This window comes from Mytilus edulis, chromosome 11, assembly GCF_963676685.1.
Source record: "Mytilus edulis chromosome 11, xbMytEdul2.2, whole genome shotgun sequence".
Lineage (NCBI taxonomy): Eukaryota > Metazoa > Mollusca > Bivalvia > Mytilida > Mytilidae > Mytilus > Mytilus edulis.
Window position 1 is genome coordinate 47425038 of NC_092354.1, and position 27738 is coordinate 47452775.

General features: G+C 30.8%; 2 protein-coding genes across 2 annotated transcripts in view; both read left to right on the forward strand.

The window, feature by feature from the left end:
* Positions 1–71: 71 nt before the first annotated feature.
* The window catches only part of LOC139495725 (uncharacterized), a 29569-nt gene continuing 1902 nt past the window's right edge, over positions 72–27738 (forward strand). The window contains exons 1-9 of the mRNA XM_071284054.1: positions 72–175; positions 3070–3202; positions 3668–3938; positions 4438–5108; positions 18307–18438; positions 18806–18892; positions 19387–20065; positions 20395–20541; positions 20930–21647. Coding sequence (XP_071140155.1) covers positions 3086–3202; positions 3668–3938; positions 4438–5108; positions 18307–18438; positions 18806–18892; positions 19387–20065; positions 20395–20541; positions 20930–21647 — 2822 coding nt within the window. The 5' untranslated portion in view covers positions 72–175; positions 3070–3085. The remainder of the gene's footprint in view (positions 176–3069; positions 3203–3667; positions 3939–4437; positions 5109–18306; positions 18439–18805; positions 18893–19386; positions 20066–20394; positions 20542–20929; positions 21648–27738) is intronic.
* Positions 6911–15940, forward strand: LOC139495723 (uncharacterized). The gene is made up of 2 exons (XM_071284052.1): positions 6911–7357; positions 12850–15940. The coding sequence occupies exons 1-2, from the start codon at positions 7019–7021 to the stop codon at positions 15250–15252; spliced, it is 2742 nt and encodes a 913-aa protein (XP_071140153.1). The 5' UTR covers positions 6911–7018; the 3' UTR covers positions 15253–15940.

Genomic DNA, 27738 nt, shown 5'->3' on the forward strand with positions numbered 1-27738 from the left:
ATCGATTACACTACCTTATCAACCAGAGGAGGGACGACACGACAGGTGTCGTGTGCATAAAAAATTATATCACGTGACCGGAAATCGGCTTGTTTACCGTTATGTGATTAAGAGATTAGAGACGACTAGTTTGACATTTTGATGAGGTGATAACGGTGATCAATGATAGTGAAAGGTGAGTTATGTTTGTTTATGCCCTCCAGTTATATAAATATTTTAAGGGTATAATATGAGGCAGGCATTACCTGTAAATGGGGACGAAGTCTGTATGAATTATTATTTTGTAACTCAATTATTTGTCCAAAAAAAAAGACACGGAAATACAGTAACGTTTCCGATTTTGGTTCTGTTGTTAGGGATTTTAGTTGTGACGTTATTTAAATTATGACGTCATATGCAATGTAAACAAGAAACGCTATCATTAGGTAACGTTTTTTCATATCAAGGAATTATTAAAAATGAAATAAGTATTGCGCGTTCCTTCCTATTTTATACTAGACTGATAAATATATATTTTACTCAAAGTTTCATACAAACGAGACCGGAAAAGGGAAGTATATTGTACATTTCTGCGCAGGTCCGGGATTTCAAAACATGACATAAAAAAAATTGAACGATTTTGAGTTCATTAGTACAATGAAAAATTCGGGAAATTTTCCCGATTTTTTTTTTTATTGAATTTTCTACTGTTATTGGGGACTTCGTCCCCATAATATGAGGCAGGCATAACCTGTGAATGGGGACGAAGTCTGTATGTATTTTTTTTTTAATTCAATCACGTTGATAAAAGAAACCGAAATACCTACGTAACGTTCCCGATTTTGATTCTGTTGTTAGAGAATTAGCTGTGACGTTCTTTAAGTTATGACGTCATATTCGATGTAAACAAAAGAAACGCTTTCATCAGGTAACGTTTTTTTATATCAAACAATTATTAAAATTGAATTTGTATTGAGATCCAATCTTATATTTTACTAGACTGATAAATATAATTTTTTTCAAAGTCTCATGCAAACAAGACAGATATCTGCGCAAAAGCGGAGAAAACCGGAACAGGAAGTAGATCTGAAAAAAAAAGTTAACGATTTTGAGTTCATTAGTAGAATGAAAAATTCGGGAAATTTTCCCGATTTTTTTTTTTTTTTTTTTTATTGATTTTTCTACCGTAATTGGGGACTTCGTCCCCATATTATCGAATTAGTGTAAAACAACGATTTTTGTAAGAAAATGAAGAGTTTAAAAAGGGTACTATCGGAAGCCATTACGTTTTTCTCTCTCAGCCTCTGGACCTGATGTCAATTTTTATAGTCGCACAAGAAAACCTTAGGAGATTTAAAGTTAAAAATTTAACATGATGAAGAATATTCATAAAGAATTTTAAATTTCAAAAGGTCTCCTTAAGTCTCCACATTTGACTACACAGTTGACCACGGAAAATTCCTTATTTTTCAGTTTTTTGCTGATGATGCATGAAAATTTCAAGTGAAGAAAATTAAAATAACGATTTAGTTGAACAACCCTAATCACACATACCCTTAAAATAAAGAAAAATCTATAGGTCATGTGTCATAAGACAACAAAAAAAATGTGCATATATAGCTTTAAAAATAATTTTACATGGTTTAGATACATGTACAGATGCAGATTAAGGGGGGTTATATTAAAATTGATACATAAACTGATTTAAAAGTATCACTCAATACACTATCTTTCCATGGGTCTCCTTTTAAAAAAAACTGTAAATAAAGGTTTTACATGTTCATGTGCATGATGTATGTTATCAAAATGATATGAAGTATACATGTACATGTATATATGCATATGTTTAAAACTATAAATACATGTCATGTACATTTACATGTATGTCAGAGAGCATATAGAAATATGGAGATCATACATATGTTGTATGATTCTCATTGAGACGACTTAAAACTAGAATTCCAAGTTTAAATGGTGATTTTTTTATTTTTTTTAAGTATTCATGTACAATGTATTTTTAAACTTCCATACATGGCTTTCAAATTGTAAATGGAGATCAGGTGCACATCATGCACAATGGTACTACAATATTTTGCGTTTCTATTGCATGTATTTCCTGACTTTTCATAGGCGTATTTGCCAGGGGGCACACTCCACCCCCTCCCAGTTCAGGTCACCAAAAAAAATTGTCAAACATTATTTAATTGCTACTGAAAATTCTTTATCTAGATCAGAAATGAATCACAGCTTGATTTTACCTCTTAAACAAGTTGTAAATTAATACCAGCGTCCACATGTGTGATTTATGACAACTTATCAATGTGTGTGTAAATATTGACACCTGTGTGTTTTTTAGTGTCTCTTTGCAATAGCTTTAGAGATTATGTAACATACATGTACATGTTGATTGGAATAGTATGAATTTTTAATCAGGTTTATAATGCAATAATGTTGATAACATACAAGTTTGTTTTTGAAACGGAATGTCTTTTTTCCTTCCCTCATATTTTCAAAGAAAACAACAATTTGTCCCCCCCCCCCTTTTTCCACCTGTCCAGGAAAAATGAATTGACATTTCTAATAAAAAAATAGTAAATAAAGTGCTAAAATAATTTCCTAAGATCTTTTTTGTAACAGAATCTTGGATTTCTCTAAATGCCCAAGCAGTTATGTTTGTTTATTTTTCTTGTTTCAATTGCCATGTACATGTATTGGGCTAAAAATTGGTAAACAATAAGGAAATAATAGTGTTTTACAGATATTAGAATAATGCACAAAAAAGTAAGACTGTTAGTGAGGCCAAAAAAATACCAGTTGATAAAAAAATATAGAGGTGATGAAATAAGAAAATATTGATTGATTGTTGGTTGTTGAACATCCAGTGGCAAATATTTGATCCATGTTAAGGAAGAATATTATAAAGAGCAATTGGGTAATAGTAGAAAAAAATAAAAGATATAGAAATCTAGAAACGATGATCTGAACCCCCTTTTTGACGTCCAATATTTGCCAATGGAAAATATTTATGCAACTTGTTGATTACATGTATATACTATTCTATATTCTTTATAATTTCTGTCTTGATTACAGACATGCAGTTGATGAAATGGATACTCCAGTGACCAGATATGTTTCAATTTTGAAAAATCCAAAGAAAAACTTATTTCAAAGTCCTGTTGACAGTGTCAAGGAGAATTATTTACCAGTATTTTCAACACCTTTGGTACGTATAATGCTTAAGGCAATGCTCAGTTAGATATAGTTCTTCTTAATTTAATCTTAAATGATTATTGATGGTCAATTAAAATACATGTAGGATTACAACGTACATGTAGCTAAAAAATGGAATTTAATTGCTGTAAAAAAAAGTTTTGTGTTAAAATGATGATACATCCTGTTACGTACATGAATTTTCACTTAGTTAATAAATAATTTTACAATGTTTTTGCGCATGAAAATCATACTGAATGAATTTTATGGAAATATATTTGTGGAGACAAAAAATTACAGGCCCAAATAATTTTGTACAAGCTCGAAAGTTGGCCAAACTGAAGTGTGAAGACTCGATGAATTATGAATGTGCATTTTTTCTGTGAATCTGTACACAATGAATATAAAAACACTATTTGTTCTGAAATGAATTTGTAGTTAAAGTCTGACTTAATTTACCAAAACTTTGAAATTTTAGGCACCATTGAGCATCTGTTCAAATACTCAGAAAAGGAATAGGAAACTTGGCTGGTCACCTGTTAGACGTACACCAGTAAAGAGTCCCCCAAAGAAGAAAAGCAGAGAAGGACCATGGACCGATGATCAAGATCGTAGTCTTATTGAATTTGTGGCTCTCCATAAAGATTTGCAAACTAGTAACAGTGAATGGCCATCCATGAGATCAGACCATGTGTATTGGATTAAAGCAGCAGAACATATTCAGATGATAGATGGTTCCACTCGCAGTGGTAAGTCAAAGTATAATTTAAATTATATTAAAATACCTCTACATTGTATACATCATGCGTTTTTTCATGATCAAGGTCACCTGGGTGTGACAGAGACTGAGAGAGAGACTAAAATTGTGTTTATTTGGCCTTGCTTTGTGTGGTTTGAAAACAAACTACCATGTTGTTCATGAATTTGTGTACCTGACCAGTAGCATGAGTAGTATGTTAGACATGTATGATACATGTAGTTGTGTAAATATTTCAAAAGTGATACATATGTACATGCATTATATCAAATACTCATTATACTACGTATATGTTGAGATTTTCATCCTGTTGAAGAGAAGCATTAACCCCAGATAATTAAATGGATGCCATGTTATAGCAAAGGTTACTTGAAGATGTGTTTAATACACCCCCCCCCCCTTAAAAACAAAATAAATTAAAAAAACTGACCTACCATTATATTTATTTACTCTTGACATTTAACTATAGATGTTTTTTCCTAATTTTACAGCTACATCATGCAGATCCAGGATAGTTAATAAACTCAGAACAACATATTCGACAATTTCAGAAGCTGAAGATGCTTACAGCTGTGATTATGAGGACATCAGGGAGGTCAGTAATGACTCTGGATTCCTGGAACCCGAGAACATTACCAGTTTATCACCTGCAAGTGACGTCATTGAAAAAGTATTATTCAAGTCACTCCAAAGATTAGATGTTCAACAATCAACAGAACTTATTAAACAGTTTTTTCAGCAGAATTCTGAGATGAATAAGAAAACTTTGCTTAATTCATTACTACAAGAGGACAACTTATTAAACATCTACCACATTTTTGATAATAGTGATACCATTACGGCATGCCAGAGATATGAGATGGTATTAAAAAACTTTGTTAAAGTATCAAGGTCAGACAAACTATGTCTTCTAGACACACTTTTTAAAACTGTATGTGCTGAAAATGGGATAAAACAACCACCAGAGAAATTTCCAAGCCTATCACTGAAATCAATGGATATACTGCAGAAGAAAGAGAAACCAAATGTGCTACTAGATTTTGCCAAATGTCTCGGCACCACAAGACCAGAATCTGATAGTCCACTTATGCCAGTTGACAGGATGCCCTTTGGTTTGATTCAGTATCAGTTGCAGTTTTTCAGTAATTCAAATACAAAGAAGGTAATTATCTTAATTAAATTTTCAATTATTTTTTTTCGTACATGAATTGTTTAAATAGAAGATGTTAATATTCCAGAAGTTCAGCTGTCAGAAGCTAAAATTTATTAGTTGGTTGTAACAATATTTTATATTTTCTCAAATGTATATATTGCAATTGATTAATAATTATGAATGGTTTATTAATCCTTTAAATTGATAAACATGGAGTAGGTATATGAGAATATCTATTTAGAATGTCACAAGTACATGTATCATTTAAGAAGCTGTGACGTAGAAAATATTCGTTCAAAATAGAATAGAAGAATATTTAATAAATGAAAGTATATTCAATAGATAGAACAAAAACTTTACAATTAAATAAAGAGGTTCATATTTTAAAGAGAAACATAATAAATTGATTTAAAAAGTTTTAAACCAAGTTACAACGCAATGTTATGTAACAGGAAATTATAGAAAACATTATCAAAAAGATTGTGACATGTTAATCCCCCTGAAATAAATTAAGCTTTAATAATTATGAAAAGGGGCACATTTTAGACAATAAATCATTATCAATAGGGATAGCGTCCCGCCGAAGGCAAAGCGATTATTTTATAAAAAAATAATCGTCTATTGTATAATAGGTTTTAGGGAGGAGTAACTCAAATTAATTTTAAATTGAGGAATAAATTATCTTTTGATTGGACAAACAAATTTAGGTTGATCTTTGAGTGACCACGTGGAAAAAAGGTTTTAAGGGATAAATTTTGATAATAAACTTCACTTGGTCACTTGATAGCAAGAATAAAGATATAGCCTGAATTTGTGTCCATTATATTTAAGGTATGTAAAGTATAAGTGTTAACAATTAATTAAGAATAATAATTTAACTCTTAATGGATTTATTTTGTTAAATCAAATTAAAGTAAAAGAACTTATTCAGTTACGATAAGTATATATATATAATTTGTAAAGTTTATAGGTTTGTTGAATATTAGGTAATTTAATCAAGAATTTAAGCATATGATAAGTTCCGTAAAGATTACATGTTTGCAGCTATTGGTTTTATTTTATAATATTAAAAGGGACATAATTTGATATTGTTTAGAACGATACTCGTTTAAAGAAAACAATTTTAGAAATAATAAGAACCAAAGGAATATTTAAAATGATATTTATAGATAAGTTCAACTCTAAGATATTCAGGAAACTGAGCAATAAGCCGTAAGTCTTGGGAAGGCGGAAATAAATAGGTTTGATCAACAAGAGAAAATGTTTATATCACCGGGATACTAGGACTATAAAATAATGTTTATTACTCAAGAATGCAAAGATATAAGTAAATATATATTACTCGAAAGTCCTTAATTAATTATGTCTTTCAATTCTGATCATGCATTTTATAATATAAGTTATTAATTTTTATAAGAAATAAAATATACTGCCAGTTCAATTTGAGCTTGAAATGTGAAGATTACATACGAGATTGAGATATACAATTTTACAATGTTCATTGTTAAAGGTTTATAATAAAGTATTTAGTATGACAAATAGTCAGGGACTATCCAAATTGAGTGTTTACTCTAATTTCATATATATATTTAAAGAATGTAAAGATGAGAGTTAGTTCCCTTGTTAAAAGATGATTTTGGAATATACAGAATTTATATTTAAGGTTCTTTATATGCATGTATGTTTCTTTTATTTTGATATCGTTAATTCATAATGTATGTACAATTGTAATTAAATGTTCATGATGTTGACTTGGTCACTTGATAGCAAGAATAAAGATATAGCCTGAATTTGTGTCCATTATATTTAAGGTCCAGCGGCAAAAAGTTATCAAGTATAACACGATACGAAACACCCCAAGTATCGACACAACAGATTTGGTGGAGGAGAGAGGAAAGAACGGTACCTAAAATTTAGAAATGCCAAGCACCCCCCTAAATAGAAACTTGCGGTCGACCAACAAAACCACAGAAGGAGACCAGCAAACAACAGAAAGTGTTGGAACAACACCTGGTACAAGCGGAATAACAAGAACTGGTACAACTGCAAACACAACAACTGGTACAACCGGAAACACAGCAACTGGTACAACAGGAAACACAACAACTGGTACAACCACAAACACAACTAGTACAACCACAAACACAACTGGTACAAGTCAAATAACTACAGTGGAAATACATCCAGAAAGTGACACACAAGGAATAGTACAACATACAAACATGCAACAACAGGACCAAGCACAACAAAATCCACAGGTACAACCTTTTATATTTAATGCAACAGCACTCCTTCAACCGTCAATATATGACGGATCTTCAAAACCTTCATCATGGATTTCCCAATTTTCATCGTGGACTAAACTGCAAAACCTAACAGACAAAAACGCCATAAATGCGTTAACATTCTATCTATCTGGTCCAGCAAAAATTTGGTTTCAAAGTTTGCCAGATTCAGCAAAAACAAATCTAGCATCAATTATAAAACTACTAGAAATAAGATTTACAACATCAGATGATGAAGATATTCTTACAACACAAGCGTCAAATGAGAGTGTACATGAATTTTTAGACCGACTTACTCTAAAAGCTACAAGTCAACGAATCCCAGAATGCTTAGTTCTAAAAATAGCAAGAAAAGGGTTTAAACAAGCGCTACAACAATCCATTATACAACAAAATCCGAAAAACATGGCCGAATTGAGAGAAGCCGCCGTCATTGCAGAAAAATGCTTAGCATCAAACATCAGTCAACAAATCTCAATCAATGCCATTTCACAAAATGACTTTAAATCGTTAAGTGAGACAATTAAATTATTATCTGACAAGGTAGAAAATTTAAATATTGAAAATCAAGAACTGAAGGCCAACTTTGGCAAGGCCAATCAAAATGATCAAAACAAGCCAAATTGGCAAAATAATAGAACTCCTGGCAGAAACTTTAATGGTCAAAGAAATTTTCAAAAGAATTCAAATTATCAACAAGCCAGACCAGCTTACAATTCAAATGCCAGGAACTCATATAATAAAACCAACACATGCACAGCATGTGGCAATATGTCATGTTCAGGCAAAAGGGAAACTTGCGATGCAAGTGATAAAAAATGTTATAAATGTGAAAGAATTGGACATTACTCAAGGCAATGTCATAGTATCAGAAACATAAGAGGCGAAATTATTAGGCACTAGGGACGCGAGCCTATTTTTAGGCGGCTGTCTAAAAGTGGGCATAGTGGCAAGTCTCCAAGAGTTAACTTAATTACCCCCATGGATAAAAATAAAATTACAATAGAAATTTATGATGTTAAAACAATAGGACTTGTTGATACAGGTGCCTCTATCTCATGTGTCTCAGAAAACTTGATAAACAAGTTAAATCAAAGTAAAATAGAACTTGAGAGAACAAATTTCATGAATATTTATGGAGTAGGAGGTGAAGAACATAAAGTATTAGGTAAAGTTACACTCCCACTTAAATTTCAAGGACTTGTCATTAAACACAAATTTCATGTAGTTCAAGATTTACAATATCCTGTAATTTTAGGTGATGACTTTTTATTACAAAATAAATGTAATATCCATTATCCCTCCCGTACATTGTATATACATGAAGGGTCACTACAAGTTTCCCTCCTTAGTACAAAATCTGGAAAAGCAAGAACGGCTAAAAGATTTAAAGTACCTGCTAATAGTATGGCAAATGTTTCAGTAAAAATTTCAGATATTTTTTTGAATGATGTAGTATTATTAGAACCACTACCTTTACTAAAAAAATATGAACTGATAGGAGCCTCTTGTTTAGTAAAAGTTTCTAAAGCAGGTTCAAAACTTCAAATTATTAACCCTACTGATATGGCAGTCACAATACCTAAATTTAGCATAATAGCAAATGTGATGCCAGTGGTTGAAGATAGTATTCAAAGCTTATCTGATGATAAAAGTGAAAAACAAAAAAACAAATGTGTAGCAAATATAAATAGTTCAAAAGTGAAAAGGGAAAAAAGTAAAAGATCTAAAAGTAAAATAGATTTTGACCTTGACTCATCAGATATGACAAATGATCAGAAACAAAAATTTTTGAAATTTTTAAATGTAAATAGAGATGTGTTTGCAGCTGACTTGTCTGAATTGGGGAAATGTAATATAGGGGAACATAAAATTGAAACTACTGACAACATTCCTATTAGAGTACCCCCATACAGAGCAACCCCCAAAGTTAAAGCTGAAATAGAAAAGCAAATTGACAAAATGTTAGAGAACAAGATTATTGAACCATCCACTTCCCCGTACAACAGCCCAGTTGTGCTCTGTCAGAAAAAGGATAAGTCCTTTAGATTTTGTATAGACTATCGCAAGCTAAATTCTAAGACAACTGTAGAATGCTGGCCTTTAGCAAGCTTAAATGACGTTTTTGACGCTATTGGGGAAGCAAAAGCCACTATATTTACTAGTCTCGATCTTTGTCAGGGATATTGGCAAGTCCCACTCCACAAAGATTCACGGGAAAAAGCTGCTTTTGTAACTCATTCAGGAATATATGAATGGACAAGAATGCCATTTGGTCTGAGAAACAGCAGTATTACTTTTTCAAGAGTTATAAGTCAAGTATTACAAGGTTTAAACTGGAAAAATGTATTGGCTTACATAGATGATATTCTGGTATTTAGTAAAAATTTAGAAGATCACATGTATCATTTAGATCAAGTTTTTGACCGACTCAAAAAGGCTAACCTCAAACTAAAACCAAGCAAATGTCACTTTGGAGTTAAACAAGTAAACTACTTAGGCCATATTTTGACAAAAGAAGGTGTTAAAACAGATCCTGAAAAGATTCATATTGTCAAAAATCATCCAGCTCCTAAAAACCAACATGAGGTACGACAATTTCTAGGCTTATGTAACTATTACAGAAAATTTGTGGAAGGCTATGCAAAAATAACAATTCCATTAAATTCCCTACTACAAAAGGAAAGTGAATTCAAATGGACAGACAAATGCCAAGAATCATTTGAATTATTAAAATCAAAGTTAATATCTGCACCAATTTTGGCATTCCCAGACATGTCAAAACCTTTTATTCTAACCACAGATGCATCAGGTCAAGCGATAGGGTATATACTTGGTCAAAAAGATGACCAAAATAGGGAAAGAGTAATATCTTTTGGTGGTCGGGCCCTGAAAAAGGAAGAAAAGAAATGGACTGTTAGTGAAAAAGAATGTTTGGCTGTGTTAGAAGGAATTAAACACAATAGGGTCTATTTATCCCATGACAAATTCACTGTTTTCACTGACCACAAAGCTCTATTATGGCTAAATAAGGTTAAAGATACAAATGCAAAATTAGGAAGATGGGCACTAGAGTTGCAGAATTTTACTTTTGATATCATCTTCAAAGAAGGTAAAAATAACAAAAATGCAGATGCAATCTCAAGAATACCCTACCCACCCACCCCTGAAAAGGTAGATATTAATCAAGTCGAAGTACTAGGCTTAGAAACAAATGAACCAGAAGATGTAAGTATGTTAACAGAAATTACATTTGAATATGAAATTCAAAAACCATATATTGCTGCCATAAATGATACAAATGACAAGGAGGTAAGATTAAATGATATGTCAGAAATAGCAAAGCTACAAAGACAATGTACAGAATTGTCAGACTTAGTAACCTTTCTAGAAAGTGGTATATTACCTCAAAATGATAAAAAGGCAAAAAGTATAATATACGAAAAAGACCTGTACAGGTTCGGCACAGAAGGTGAGTTAATACATCAATACCTACCTAGAACAAAAGGAGTACCTAGATCAGAAGTGATGATTGAACAAATTGTACTTCCAAAATGCATGAGACAAGAAGCTTTAGAAGCATACCATGATTGTAGAGCTGGTGGAGGTCATAAAGGTTTTCGTAGAACATATGCAGCTTTACAACAAAAATACTACTGGTCTGGTATGTATCAAAATGTGTACAAATATGTCATTTCTTGTGATGCATGTCAGAGAGCAAAAAGACCAACAAATAAACGACCAGCACCATTGATGCCTCTGCCAGTCGCAGAAACATTTGAAAGATGGCACATGGATATCTTATCAGGATTTCCAACAAGTAAAGATAAGTATCAACATGTATTACTAGTGGTTGACAGTTTCTCACGATGGGCTGAAGCATTCCCGCTAAAAACACAAGAAGCTAAGGAAATTGCTCATATTTTGTACAAAGAGGTATTTACTAGATTTGGAAGTCCTAAAACTTTGGTGTCTGATAGAGGTCAAAATTTCTGCTCAAAGCTCATACAAGCTTTATGTGAACTTTTCCATGTTACACGTCACACAACAAGTTCATATCACCCACAATCAAATACAACGTGTGAAAGGATGAATAGTACAATAGCTCAGACCTTGCGTACATATTGTACTAAAGACCAAATGAATTGGCCAGAGCTAATTCCCAGTGTTATGATGGCTTTACGGATGTCACCAAACACAGAGTCAACAGGATACTCCCCATTTCATATGGTTTTTGGAAAGGAAATGAATATACCATTTGATATCTCAGTTAAACCGAAAGAAAACATAGGTAGGTCAGTGAAAGAACATATTAATGATCTTATAGAACACTTAAAAGCAGTCCAAACAATTGCCAAGAATAATGTAAGTAAAAGTCAGGAAAAAACTAAGACATACTATGACAAAAAGGCAGCGAAACCAAAATTTCAGGTAGGTGACAGAGTTTTGATGCAATGCATGAAAGTACCTAAAGGGTCGGCACCTAAACTCCATGAAAAATGGGTAGGTCCTTTTTATATTAACCATGCCAATGAAAACACTTATAAGTTAAGAAGGTTAAGTGATCATAAATTGATAAAGTCAAGAATCCATGCAAATAGAATAAAAATATATGTGGATCCTAGGGACCATAGGCAACCCCAAGTAGATAGACAAGTAGACGAACAACAGACTGACAATACACATGACGGACAACAAAATAATGAAGAAAATATTCAAGAAAATGATAACAATGATGTTCAAGAAAATGATAATGATAATGTTCAAGAAAATGATAATCAGAATGAGAATGATGAATTAAATGATGATAATCAATTTGAAGCTGAAAAGCTAGTAGCAAAGAAAAGACAAAATGGGCAAAATTTTTACAGGGTCAAATGGGTTGGATATAAAAAAACAACCTGGATACCTGAAAAAGACATTGGTGAAGGTCTGTTGGTTGACTTTCACAATAAACATACCAAAGATGGAAAAATAAGAAAAAGAAAACATATGACATGTTTTCAAAATCAAAAACATAAAGATTAAATGAGAAAAATATAGAATAAAAATCAAATATTAAGCTTTAGCTATAAAAATTAGGAGGAAATAAAAATTAATCCTATATAGTCAAGCGAAATGAAATTTGATAAGGAGAAATGGAAAAACTATAAAGGAAAATAAGAAAATCTTACCCTAAAACTATGCGCATAGTAAAATATTGAGGGAAATAATGTGAAATAAAAAAAAAAAAAGAAAAAAAGTATGATTTGTAGAGTGACCAAATACATGATAAATTTCAATACGGCAAACAAAACAAAAATTATCAAACCTAAAACAATATTTGAACTTTCTTTGTTAGAATCATGAGAATAAATCAATTTAGGTAAAACTAAAAAGATAAATTAGTGCTTATACATAAGAAAAACGTACGATTTCTAATGTGTATATCTTGGATCTAACAGACAAAAATTCTCTCGTTGTAGATAAAAAGACAGGTGTCTGCTTTGATCAGCCCAATTGCCATTTTGTTTTGGATATTCATCATGTTAGCAGCTTTCATTCAGTTAAGTGAAGCAAAGTCTACTCATAAACAAATTCTTAAACTTAATTATGGCATTATATTTAAAAAACAAGGTAGAATTCATTTTGGAAAAGATGTCTGGAAACATACCTTTCAAATTAAAATGCCAATAAAGAAAGGAAGTGTAGAAATTCAACAATGTAAACAAAAGCAAATATGCAGAAGATACAATGAAATGATTGTACAACTAGATTTGTTGCAAAAGCAAAATGTGGTTAATTTAAATGAAACCGTAAATGTGATAAAAGAATTAATACCAACCAACAATCCAACACTAGTCAAAGGTAGAAGAAAATCTAAAAGAGCAATCTTATCTTTCGTGGGGCAATTATCAAAAACTCTATTCAATACAGCAACTATGGATGATGTAAACCTATTAGCAAGGCACATAAATGCCCTAACTACTAGAACATTAAAGTTAACAAATACAATGGCTCAACATGATCAGCATGAATCTTCATATATGGCTTCTGTGGATAAAAGAATTTCAAACCTAGTTACGCAAATATCAGACAATCATAATGAAATTAATATGATGCAAAAATCTGTATTAGACAATGTCAGAGAAGCAGAAAATTTATTTCTGCATCTTCAAGCAAAGATAATAGAATCATTTTCTTTATCTTCAAAAATTAATCAGCAACTGGAACAATTGAAATTGGGAATTTTTGATTTAGTACAGGGAAAATTGTCTCCCTTACTAATAAAACCTTCAACTATAACCAGCACACTAAACAGGATACAACAGGTATTAAACACAAAATACCCAGGATTTTATATTTCGCAAACTAGTCAAAATTTTTATTATGATACCAAAAATTTTGTATTTTCAAAACATAAATCTGATATATTTGTGATGTTAAACATACCATTAGCATATAAAATGTCAAAATTTGACTTGTATAAAGTAACGTCTTTGCCATTTCCACATAATTCAACAACTCATGCTACACAATTGTTAAATACCCCTAAATATATAGCTATTACAAAAGATAAACAATATTATATAACATTGTCAGACCAAGAAGTAGAAAAATGTACCAAATATAATGATAATTTTCATTGTCAGTTTACGAAATCATTTTCAACTAGTATAAACTCATGTTTAATATCAATATATAATAACCAAAAAGAGAAGGTAAACCAATTGTGTGACTTCAGATTTTTACATGATGTAATAAAACCAAAAATTGTTGCATTAACACAATCATCTGTAGTAATATATAAAACCCCCCAGTTAAATATGGATTGTAATGGAAAACAAATAATAAAACAAGGTTGTGATTTTTGTATAATTCAAATCCCATGCAGATGTTCTATTTTAACTAAAAACTTATATATTCCACCATCATTTACAAATTGTAAAAGATCAAATAATATAACTACTATATATCCAATAAATCTTGCTTTATTACAACAATTTTTTGATGCTAAACAATTAAAAGATATTCAACCTAATTCTACATTTAGTACATTACCAAATATTGCAATTCCAAACTTTAAAATGTATAATCATTCTTTTTCAACATTTTTGTCAAATGATAGAAGAAATCATTTAAGCCTTACAAAAATGGCTGAAGCTACAAAACAAGAAGGCATGGTTTTCCATAATTTGGCAGAGCCACTGCTAGAAGGAATCATAAATGTTAAAGATAGTTGGCCTGATTTAAATGGTATTTTAGGCATGATAGGAACAGTACTAGCATCCATATCATTTATTTTTGCTATATGGGCATTCTTTAAAATAAAAAAACTAACAACAGCAATAATAATACTTCAAGGATCTTGCCATGTAAAAGCTATGACAGCACCATCATTTATTTATAAAAACATTCAAACAACAACATCAAACCCAATTTCATCAAATTTTTTTAATGAACTAAAATTTAATCATATTTTGGTGGCCATCATTGGTATTTTGATTGTCATTGTGGTTTTTCTTGTATTATACAAAAAGAGGAAAAGTTCTCAACACACATTTATATCATTAGAGATAACCACAGGTTCAAACTGCTTAACTCTTCCCCTTTGCAAGCTACCACTATGTCCATCATATTGGACTTTTTCAATGCCACCAGAAGTTGAAAGTCTCAGTGTTTCTGGAATTTTTAGACCTAGTTTACATATTAATTGGGAAGATTTTATCATAACGAATACTTTGACACAAAAATCTATAGTAGGTCCTAAAAGTATTAAAATTTCTTTCTGGGAAGCTTTACGCTTAAAACAGATTTTAAAACAACCATTTTTTGTTTATATTTTATTAAAACACAATAATATGTACAAAATCATAAACGAGCCTTGAGTTTTGTTGATAATTGCCTGAACATGAATATTTTCTATCTTGTCATCATATAAAAAAATATATAGTAAGGTTAGGATTGTGAAAAATGGCACCGGATTATTAAATGACATTAACATTAGTGGAAATGAGAAAAACAGAGGAATTCGAAGAAATGAAATATATGTGAATATTGGAGAATACTAAGGAACTACAAGATACCATGTGTTATACGTTCAACATAGAAGGATAGGATTCAATAACATCATTATTTTGTGTGGAGAAACCAAATGTGTAGATATAATTCATGGATATTGTTACAAGAAATAACCGAATATAATGTATTTTTCCGTATATTGCGCGACCTTGTTACCTTTATACAAAAATTATCTCGTATTCTGTTTTTACTTATTAACAAAAATGTAAATGTGTTTTATTTGTGAAAATGTATGATCATATATATGTTACATTATGTTTGAATATTAATCATATGTTGTATTATTTTGTTATAGATATTTAACCATAGTTACTTCTTTTCATCCAGTAGAGGACGTGGAATCAAACAACATATTAAATGCAAAGATTTTTTTGTTAAACCAGGTGCCAAACTTTTTGATCTTTGTGAAATTGCATTTCAAAAATTGAAAAATATAAAAGAAAAGAAATTAGTTTACATTATGGCAGGAATTCCTGACATTTGTGTTAAAGACAAGGACTACAAGAAAACATATGAAGAAGTATATTTTGACAAAAAAAGTGACAAAGTCATTGAAATTAAACATGCCGTAGAATTTATTACAGAAAGGTTAAGTAAAATAAATTGCTATATCATTTATGTTCCAATTACAACAATGAATATTGAAAAATGGAACTACCATAGACTTTATATAAATAAAACAAAATTCCTTCTTCATACAGAAAAATATATGAAAATGCAAGACAACTTAAATTGGGCTGTTCATCAAATAAATATATATATCATAAGCCACAATAAAACATCTGAATTGGCAACTCCATTAATACAAGCATATGTACACAAATCTACTGGATCAAAGAAAAGATATGCATATGCAAAACTGGTGGATGGTGTTCATCCATCAGAACAATTGATTCAATCATGGGTAAAACAAATACAAAAAACCATGAGTGAAAATGAATCCAGGTTACAAATGTAGAATAGATGAAAATTGATGTGCATGTATATATGTATATATGTTATTGGTGTAATTTTTTTTATATAGAAACAGTAACAATGAGTATTTTGATGTTATTTTATTTAGCATACAGTTAACTTTGAGGGACCAAAGTTTTTTTTGTCCGACAGGGTATTTGTGACGTAGAAAATATTCGTTCAAAATAGAATAGAAGAATATTTAATAAATGAAAGTATATTCAATAGATAGAACAAAAACTTTACAATTAAATAAAGAGGTTCATATTTTAAAGAGAAACATAATAAATTGATTTAAAAAGTTTTAAACCAAGTTACAACGCAATGTTATGTAACAGGAAATTATAGAAAACATTATCAAAAAGATTGTGACATGTTAATCCCCCTGAAATAAATTAAGCTTTAATAATTATGAAAAGGGGCACATTTTAGACAATAAATCATTATCAATAGGGATAGCGTCCCGCCGAAGGCAAAGCGATTATTTTATAAAAAAATAATCGTCTATTGTATAATAGGTTTTAGGGAGGAGTAACTCAAATTAATTTTAAATTGAGGAATAAATTATCTTTTGATTGGACAAACAAATTTAGGTTGATCTTTGAGTGACCACGTGGAAAAAAGGTTTTAAGGGATAAATTTTGATAATAAACTTCACTTGGTCACTTGATAGCAAGAATAAAGATATAGCCTGAATTTGTGTCCATTATATTTAAGGTATGTAAAGTATAAGTGTTAACAATTAATTAAGAATAATAATTTAACTCTTAATGGATTTATTTTGTTAAATCAAATTAAAGTAAAAGAACTTATTCAGTTACGATAAGTATATATATATAATTTGTAAAGTTTATAGGTTTGTTGAATATTAGGTAATTTAATCAAGAATTTAAGCATATGATAAGTTCCGTAAAGATTACATGTTTGCAGCTATTGGTTTTATTTTATAATATTAAAAGGGACATAATTTGATATTGTTTAGAACGATACTCGTTTAAAGAAAACAATTTTAGAAATAATAAGAACCAAAGGAATATTTAAAATGATATTTATAGATAAGTTCAACTCTAAGATATTCAGGAAACTGAGCAATAAGCCGTAAGTCTTGGGAAGGCGGAAATAAATAGGTTTGATCAACAAGAGAAAATGTTTATATCACCGGGATACTAGGACTATAAAATAATGTTTATTACTCAAGAATGCAAAGATATAAGTAAATATATATTACTCGAAAGTCCTTAATTAATTATGTCTTTCAATTCTGATCATGCATTTTATAATATAAGTTATTAATTTTTATAAGAAATAAAATATACTGCCAGTTCAATTTGAGCTTGAAATGTGAAGATTACATACGAGATTGAGATATACAATTTTACAATGTTCATTGTTAAAGGTTTATAATAAAGTATTTAGTATGACAAATAGTCAGGGACTATCCAAATTGAGTGTTTACTCTAATTTCATATATATATTTAAAGAATGTAAAGATGAGAGTTAGTTCCCTTGTTAAAAGATGATTTTGGAATATACAGAATTTATATTTAAGGTTCTTTATATGCATGTATGTTTCTTTTATTTTGATATCGTTAATTCATAATGTATGTACAATTGTAATTAAATGTTCATGATGTTGACTTGGTCACTTGATAGCAAGAATAAAGATATAGCCTGAATTTGTGTCCATTATATTTAAGGTCCAGCGGCAAAAAGTTATCAAGTATAACACGATACGAAACACCCCAAGTATCGACACAACAAAGCCAATATGTACACCAGGTAAATTGATTTTTTCAAATTGTATCTTAAACTGTGTGTTGACGTTACATACAATACATTTATTTAAAAAAAAAATCATACATAACTTGTACCATGAATATTGTATTCTATACATTACAATATTTCAGATATCAATACCTGATGATTATTATCAATGGTTGGAAACCTTAGATGCAGAATTTGAAGACAGACTAGGTCGTTTGATTAGAGGACCAATGTGGAGTGGCCTTCCTTCTTCAGATGTTGGTGATCCACTGAAGGTATACATTATTTCATTTCTTTCAATAAAACTACATGTAATATCCAAATTCATGTCGTATTTTTGTGAGTCATACAAGTTTGAGAACGAGTTATTAAAAACAATGTTGACTCTTTGGTAAGCTTGTATATATATATATATATATATGTATAAAGACTATGTATTAATATTTTAGAAACGAATATCGTGAATATTTTTATTTTATATTGATTTAAAAAAAATATTTTAAAATATATCAATTAACCTTAATTTGAAGTTTTTCAACTAAAATTTGTTTTGCTAACATTTATTTACCCAGTCGGATTTTGTCAGCCTAGTCACATCAAACGAATAAGGATAACTAAATTATGGTCTTTTATTTTAAATAGGCACGTGTCAATATCGCAGCTGTGAGCAAGAGAACAATTCAGAGAAGAACTTCCACCTCAGAATTTACCACCACCCCGAAAATACAGGTATATTTGTAATTCACAAGGGACATAATACCTTTTTCACCACTACATTGATAAATAAATTGTAGTGGAATGTGAAAGAGACAACAGCAACTATATATATATTTATATAGAGAGAGAAAGAGAGAAGTTGAAGCTATGTCAATGAGGCATCAACCAAACAACGCAATACACAATCTAGAAGTCAACAAACATACTGTCGTCAACAGTAGTTTTGTTTAGACACTAATTACATGATTCAGTAATACCAATGTTGAAAAAAAAAATGTTAATAAAGAAACAGCCCAACAAAGCTCAGCTGCTTTGTCTTGACTTACATTTTATGAATGTTACATACATTTACAATTTGTTTATCTGTGGTTATTCAGTTCTGAGGTTTTATGAACCATTCAAAATTTAAACTGGCCAATTAAAAATGCCTTTGTCAAAAGCATGATACAGAAGTATTTGGTAACATTCGAAATTCAATATATAATGTTCTTGTTTTTCTCTTTTAGACTCCGGCAGTAAAATCTATTACTGAAAGTAATCCAAATGGGCGGTTTTGGCTTAAGCTAGATGGAACCGATGTTAAAGAGTCCTTACAACATTCAGTAAAAGATATTTGGAATGGGGATGTTGACCTAAATGATGGGCAGCTGGAGGTTTTACGTACGGAATACCAATCTAGACTCGCCTGGATAAACTCTGTACATTCCACCACTGAAGAAGACCTCAAAACTTGTTTAGCAACAGGCTTGGTAAATTTAGAGCTGGATGAGAAGTTTCTTCAAGATGCATTTAAGAAGGCAACAGACGACTTTAGAAAGAGAATGAATCAAAAAACTGCAAATTCAGAAACGCTGAAAGGCCTGAACTGGGAAGTTGTAGAATGTAACACTCTGTTGCAGCAGTGCTTGGCATTCATGTCCACGTTTAAAAGTGATTCAGTCTCTAGAGCAGCTATTAAGTCAACAAGTCAGGAATACCAGATATATTTGAAGAACCTATTCAAGAAAAAGAGGACAGCAGCAACCCACATACTCGTTATTGCCATTTCTGATGAACAGAGGAACGTAAAGCCCTATGCGTTACCAATCCAGTACCTACCTTACAGATCTCTGAGAGACCAATATGTCAGAGACATAACAGCACCAATTAAAGATGCTTTGACACAGGCTGGAATTCATGTTGTTGGTAAGTTAAAATAATTTTAATTGTAGAAATTTGTTTTATATATTAAAGATACTGAAAAAATATTATTTAGATAGACAAAAATCATATGACCAAACATTTTATATGAAGATATGCAGTCACTAAACTGTTCTTATTACTTTGAGCCCTAAAGACACACAGCTTTACTTTTGCATTTAGTGGCAGTAGACGCCTTCTGAAATTTTGGAACTACAATGTACTTTCTTGTATTCCCTATTATATATTAGCCAAGTTTCTATGTTTATATATGATATGTTTATTGAAAATACAATTTACAAGGACTATTTTATTTAACCTGACATCTTTTTCAGGTCTAGTAACTGATGGAGAATTCAATTCTCTTAGGACACAGGGAGACACTGGCCCTCTTCACACTTGGCAACTAGTTCATGACTCCAAAGAAGTTGTCCGAAAAATGTCAAAAGCAACATTGGAATCCATGCTTACCTATGCTGGTGGTATGTATTATATTTTTAGAATAATAAAAATAAATAAGCAGATGTGGTATGATTGCCAATAAGACGGCTCTTAACTAGAGACTAAATGACACAGAAAGTAATCATACAGCCTTTAACACTGAGCAAAACCCATACCGCATAGTTACACATGTTTATTATACATTTACTTATGTACATTGTCTAACATATTTTGGACCTCAATTATTGTTTAGTTAAGATTTGAAATTATTTTTAACTAAGAAACCATAACTATCATTTAAATTGCAACAAATTTTTGTTATTTATGTATTGTGTGATGATTCATATTATTTTGGTTTCTTTTACATGCTTTATGAAATATTTTGATTTGTGCCAAACATTTATATTTCTTCTATACTTTTTTTTATAGATGACGATAATGGCATCCCATTTGCCGAGTTACCAAATAATTATATACCATCACATGTTTTAGTGGACATTGTTGACATGTTAAATGATGGTCTTACTTTTGAAGACAGCATTGTTTATTTGCGTGGTAAACTAGTACCAGAGGGGTACACACCATATCCATTCCGCAAAGATACACCAGAATCCTCCATTGATAGATTAAGAAGTTTAGTATCAACATACGTTTATAGACATACTATCACCACTTTGAGATCAGAGGGGAGAGATTTCTCTCAACACTTGTATGTGCCAGAAATTGATAAGACAACGTGCCAACAGTATCATGAGAGAGGTGACCATAATCATATTTTGAAACGCATAGCTACATCCACAAGGGAATGTCGATATCAAGAACTGGACCCAGAGGCATTCGACAAGGCATTGTTAGATCCAAGAGCAGGTCTTTCTCATGCTGCACTTACTGGACAGAGACCCCAGTCCGTAGAGGATGCAGAAAAGCTGTTGTCTTACCATGTAGCAGCCAGTATGCAGCGCAATGGATTTGACTGTGAGGCTGAATATGTTTCAACTGTGGCTGCTTGGCATGAAGCTTCAGATGGAAGAGGAATGGGACAACTGAGACGTTGCAAGGCAAATTACCAAATGTTAAACTACATCGTAGCAGACCTTATGCCGTGGTACCAGGAGAACTATGACTTCACATATATCGATGTCAACCGGTAAGTGTGATAGCTCAAGCATGATGTTATTTTCTTAGCAGTGTTAATCTTTACTTATTTGTAAAGTTGGTTTCATAAATACAAAGCTAATAATGAGACAATATAATGTTAAATTGCAAATAAATTGATTGGTATTTGCTTATCATGTCCAGTGAAAAATATTTCATGCATGTTCATTATATTATTGTTAAAGGAGACGTGACACAATTTTTTTTTTTTTTTTTTTTTAATTAATTAATAAATATTGGTCAAATAACATATTGTAATAATTTTTTCTTGTCAAAACCTCATTTAACGGCCTTTTAATGCTCAAAGAATCCAGCGCTTGTCGTAATCTTTGATTTTTAATGAGATACCGGTCACGTGATCGTGATGACGTCAGTGGATACAATCTGAGAAAATGTCTCAAAAAGGACGAAGTCGATCATATTCCTGTAAAATTAAACAATGAACGGCGTTGACAGCAGTTTTCAAGGCAATTCTCAAACTTAAGATATTCAACCGTATCAGTTTGAGCCGTTACTTGTTGAAAATAATCAAGTAGAAGATATAAATTCGTCATCCGACATTGACGATCTTTCAAGCAATGCCGATATAATATATCAATAATTAATTTCACCAAAAATAAAGAGATATTTCTTAAAAATGTTTACGTTTAACAGGTAATTGAATTACATTTAATAATACAAAAAGACAGGTCATAAATAATGTAGGACAGAAAGTCACAGGACAAAAAGTCACAGCCAAAAAGTCACGGACAAAAATTCACAGGACAAAAAGTCACAATATTTTTCGAAATTATTTTTCATATAACAAGAAAAAATAATTTTAAAAAATACAAAGTTCTTGATCTATTATATATTAAGTAACTTTGTTACTAAAATTTATTCAAAATAGATATCAATAATGATCAAATAATTGTTATAAAAACAACATGTCAAAGTGGCTTGGTATCTATAAATGGCTTTATTGTGGCATGAATTATATCCTTTGCATGATTTAGATTTAAATTTTTTCATTAATCAAGCTTCATGAAAAATTTCCTAAACTCGAAAATGAATAAATGTAATAAAATAAAAAATAGAACATTTCAAGATCACTCTCTTATAATTTAAAAACAATTCTCAACAATCGTCATAAATTACCTATCACCTTACCAAGAGTGTTGGGTGTAAAATTTGAATTACTAAAGCTGCCCGAAATAAATGTGTAATAAGAATGACATAACAGGTGGGGGTATTATAAGTAAGATTTAAAGAAGTTTTAAAACAGTAATATATATTCATATGTCTTTTTCTCCTCCATAATAATCCCATTGAAAATGTTCTATGAGTACTGGCTTATTTTTTTTGTGATATTTTTTCCGTGTGGTATATCCTCAGTCTATAAATTGTTTTGTATTTTGTGACTTCTCTTCAACTTCGACAAAGTTTGGCACAGGGGCCTTATATGGAAAGCTTATGGTATTGACGGAAACTTATTGAATTGGTTTCAGGATTATCTACACGACAGAAAACAGAGAGTAGTAATGCATAACAGAAAGAATTAAAAAAACGATAGGCCATTGTGTAAAATTGAAACGTTTCATTTGTACGGCCCAAGGAAATTGAATATCATCTAACGCAATTGAGATGTTCCCCTTCATTCTAAACAATGATCTATTTAGAGCTAATATTATAAATTTATAAATGATCTTTCTTGTCATTGTGGGTCAGATATTGATGATGTCTACCATTACTTCTTTGTTTGTCCAAAATACACATTATGTAGAAAAATCTTATTCAATAATCTCAACTGGCTATCCGAAAACATTGTTTTAAATACAAAACTATTAATTTGCGGACACATGGAACTTTTGAATGAACAAAATATTAAAATTTTCAAACATGTTCAAAATTTCATAAAATGGTCAAACAGATTTTTTGTGCCTTGATAGAGGTTATTGTTACTGGCACGGAACATCATTGTCATCATCAGTACACACGTCACCGTCACAGAATCATATGACTTTTCAAACTTTCTTTTTCTCTTTTTTACGTATGAAAGCTAGTATTATTCTATAAACTGTTTTCCTTATATGCATGTCCATTATATCATACATGTACAGGTAGGGACTTATTTTTATGGATGCCTTAATCCGTCTAGATGTCAGACTGGTCGGACAGTTGTCCCAGTGTAATAAACACCTGCTGTGCAATATCCAAGTGGAAGGTCGTAAATCAATCTGTACCAACTTGATTAGAATTAAATTTTACCTGTACAGATATATTAGTATTTATGGAGGATAGATAAATGTAAAATATTGTTTTGTATTCAAAGAGAAAGAATTAAAATTAAAATTAAATATAAGAAATAAAATTAAAATTAAATATAAGAAATAAAATTAAAATTAAATATAAGAATAAAAATTAAAATTAAATATAATTTTATTTTTTTTATAATTTGAAAATGAAATAAAGACGATTTTTAACAATATATTGTGTTGCCAATTATTTCAATAGTTTTGTGCCAATAAACTATTTTGTATTTGTATTTGTAAACCGTAAATATTTCATCTAATTCAAAACAATAAGCCTAATAACAACCAAGACTGTTTTCAATAGAAGTTAAATCAAATTGTTGAGACTTCAATCCCGTAAATTATACGCGTTTTCGTTGATGGTTATATTATTTCCCGCTTTTAACGTCCTGTTCCTTTATATGTTATTATAAGAAACTCAATTTTAAGTATAAGGCCAACATATCGTATTTATGAAATATATATAGGCATTGTGAATTAAGTTATTTTCCTTCTGATACAACTTTCCCCGTCGGAGCCTCTACATCTATTCACACCTGCCAATCATTTCTCGCAAGTGAAACATTTTGGTCAGATAGATCACTCGTGCTTTCTATTTTGACATATTTCCCGTTAATCTCTTTGAAAGTCAAACAATTGGTTTCCTTTAATACAATATTTATAACGCCGAGATCATATTTCGATTCCTATTTTTTTTATTTTGTTGACACTCGAGATAATATGCCTTTCTATTTTCATGTCTAAAATATTTTATGAAAATCGCCGGTGTTATAAATATATTTTACAAATTGTATCAAATCGATACACGAAAATCAAAGTTTAACCTTATATAGTTTATTGACTAAATGCACATTTATACCCCAATGGGGTTGAAGGCTAGTCGTACTAGTCATGATCAGCTGTCTTTACTTTTTCGTCGTACTTCTAGTCATTCTAAAGCTCGCGCAGTCAGTTTGATTTTTTAAATCGATGTTGTATTATTTCCGAAGTTTAAAGGAGATTATTTAAATGGGAATCCGGGAAATGACTGATAAAAATAAAACAAAAAATAGTTAAAGAAGACTAAATCGTGTTTTTATTATACATGTATGTAAATCGATTAAATTTCTATTCTGGTAAATCGATCAAGAGCCTCAAAACTAAAACACAATACTGTCAATCATTCCACATCAAATTTAATCATGAATGAATTTTCCCACGGTCGGTCAGTAAGGTCACCTGTGTTTACTGTTACGACATTTCCCGCCATATAAAAATCTCGTGCAGTGGACAAAATCGATCTTTAATATCTTTTATTAGCATTCAATATTATTGTGAGTGGAGTCAAGTTAAAGTTCAACCACGTGCACACGCTGTTGATCACTGATATGTGTATCATGGAATTGTCTTTTCACGGCAATTTTTTCTTTTAGATTGCTATAAAAAAAATTGCTATAAAAAAAATATAACATACAAGTTTCCTTTGTTACATGGATTGTGCGTAAATTAATATTATGCAAATAAGTTCGGGATTTCGGGATTAACCCTTTCGGGATCTGGGAATTCTTTTTTCGCGATGTCGGGATTTAAATTTATTTAAATTTGGGACCTTGTGACTTCGTGTTTTTAAGCCCGGGATTTCGTGATCCGGACCCCTTTTACCCCCTACCCCCAAATGCAGATCAATTATATTAATTTAGCATAATGAACAAACACGAAAATCTTAGAATAAACTTATGCCCGGGAAGAATCAATATTTTCTTCTAGTGTTATTATTTGCGTTCTATTTTAGTCATACATCTCCAACTTTCGGACAATATTTGTTTACAGTAAAAAGTAAAAACTACAAAGAATCATCAAGCTACTAATAATATACAAGTGTTGCTCACTGTAATTATTTTTATCTCGGAACTGACACAACAGACAGAATATTAAATACAAATTTTAGAAATATTTTGCATGTGACCGCGTCAAACTAAAATGTATGCAGCAGCACTTGAGATAGCATTCTGCTAATCAATGGATTTACGTGGAAAATAAATCAGTAAAATAAAAATAACCGTAAGCTTCAAGAAAAATAGAATACATGTAAAAATATATATGTTTAAACAATTTATGCAAACAAATAACAAAAAGATGCAAAAAATAAAAACAAACGAAAAGGAACATAAAATAAAAAAAAATTTTAGGAACAAAGAAAATAAATATTAACAGTTGAAATATCAAAACCATAATTAACAAAAATAGGCTATTTTCATTAAACAATGTTTTCTCCAGTACTTCACCTGTAAAAATATTTTATGTCAAATACGATGTAGAACTAATGTAATCAATAAAGTGACTGAGGGGTTAAAATTACAGGTAATCTGATTCTGAAATCAGTGAACCGTAATTTTAGCAACACGGATTAAGATGAAAGGACCATTCACACCTGGATCTGTTGTTTAATGAACATACTACCTACCATAAAAATGTCCGATTATTCATATCCGACTAGACGGATTAAGACATCCATAAAAATAAGTCCCTACCCGTACTGTACTTTTATTGTAATTTTATATTGTAATATGGAGAAGACTTCATAAGTATGATTTACTTGTGTCTAATCCTTTTTGCTTTAATTTAGCAAGTAAAATATGTTTTAACTAACTCAGTCTATACTATACATTATCTTCTACTCCCAGGTCTGTATGAATTGGATTTATCTGCATTATTTGTGTTAAAACTATGTTATTCATCTCCATGTCTTATGCAATATAAAGACTTGCATACATTCACTAGCCAAAATATTTGTTTCTCATTCAAGTCACCTTTTGCATATAATTTTTCACCACGATAACCTTGCATCAATGGTCTGTCATTTTAAAAGCATCACTTGATATCTCTTCACAATTTATTTTTTATTAAGAAATAAAATGATTTTTAATAAATAAATAGAATAGGTATAAGTACTAATAACTTATTGCAATACACCTTTCATACTTGCCTAATTTTTATTAGAAAACTCAGAAGGAAATTTATGTACCCACTACAGGTTATGTATTAGTTATGGGGACTGACAGGCTTTTTTTATTATTATTAATTTTTTACTTTAGAAGCATTTCTTCTTAATTCTCTATTTATTTTGCTTAATATCTAATATTATTATACTCCATTCTTTACTAAGTAAATTCACAAACACATTATTTTGTATCCGCCCCCTTTTTTAAGCTGCACTGTCAGTCCTCTTTCTCTATTCTGTAAACCCCCATATCCGACAGTAAGGTATTGACTATTGTTTATTCAAACAGGTTAAACAGATATGCATTACGTAACTTATATCTGTAACCATTGCTCTAGTATATTTCCAACCTCACCTGTGCACCCAGCAGGTGATCATGGATGTACACAGATTCGACGCATGTTACGCAATAGTGCGTATTGCCGATGTCATATATATATATATATCACCACCCGGGGGCATGCCACCTGTAGTTTTCAACTTCAAAGGTAACCCAGCACTGCAGAGAAAGTGTGCCGCATACCTGTTACTTCTGATCGATGTTGATGACTTTTAATTTATTATTTCCAATTTTAGTGTACACACCTGCACACGTGAACAGGTAGTGAGGTACACGCAGGAGGTACACAATACCAAATTTTAAACATTGAGATATATTTGGCTATAAAATTATACACAAATATGACTAAACTATTAAAAAAATTATTAATAAGGGACGCAAAAAATATTTGCGAAGAAAAAGATGTTTTTCTCCCTCAGCCATTCTCCGCTTCTCACAAGCTCCCCGCTTAGGTGTGGCTCAGCTGTTGTTG

Bases quoted from the DNA above. Each gene is read 5' to 3' on its own strand.
- LOC139495723 (XM_071284052.1), top strand. From the start codon at position 7,019: ATGCCAAGCACCCCCCTAAATAGAAACTTGCGGTCGACCAACAAAACC. The intron at 7,358-12,849 runs GTACAACCTTTT...CTCTCGTTGTAG, and splicing joins AAGCACAACAAAATCCACAG to ATAAAAAGACAGGTGTCTGC.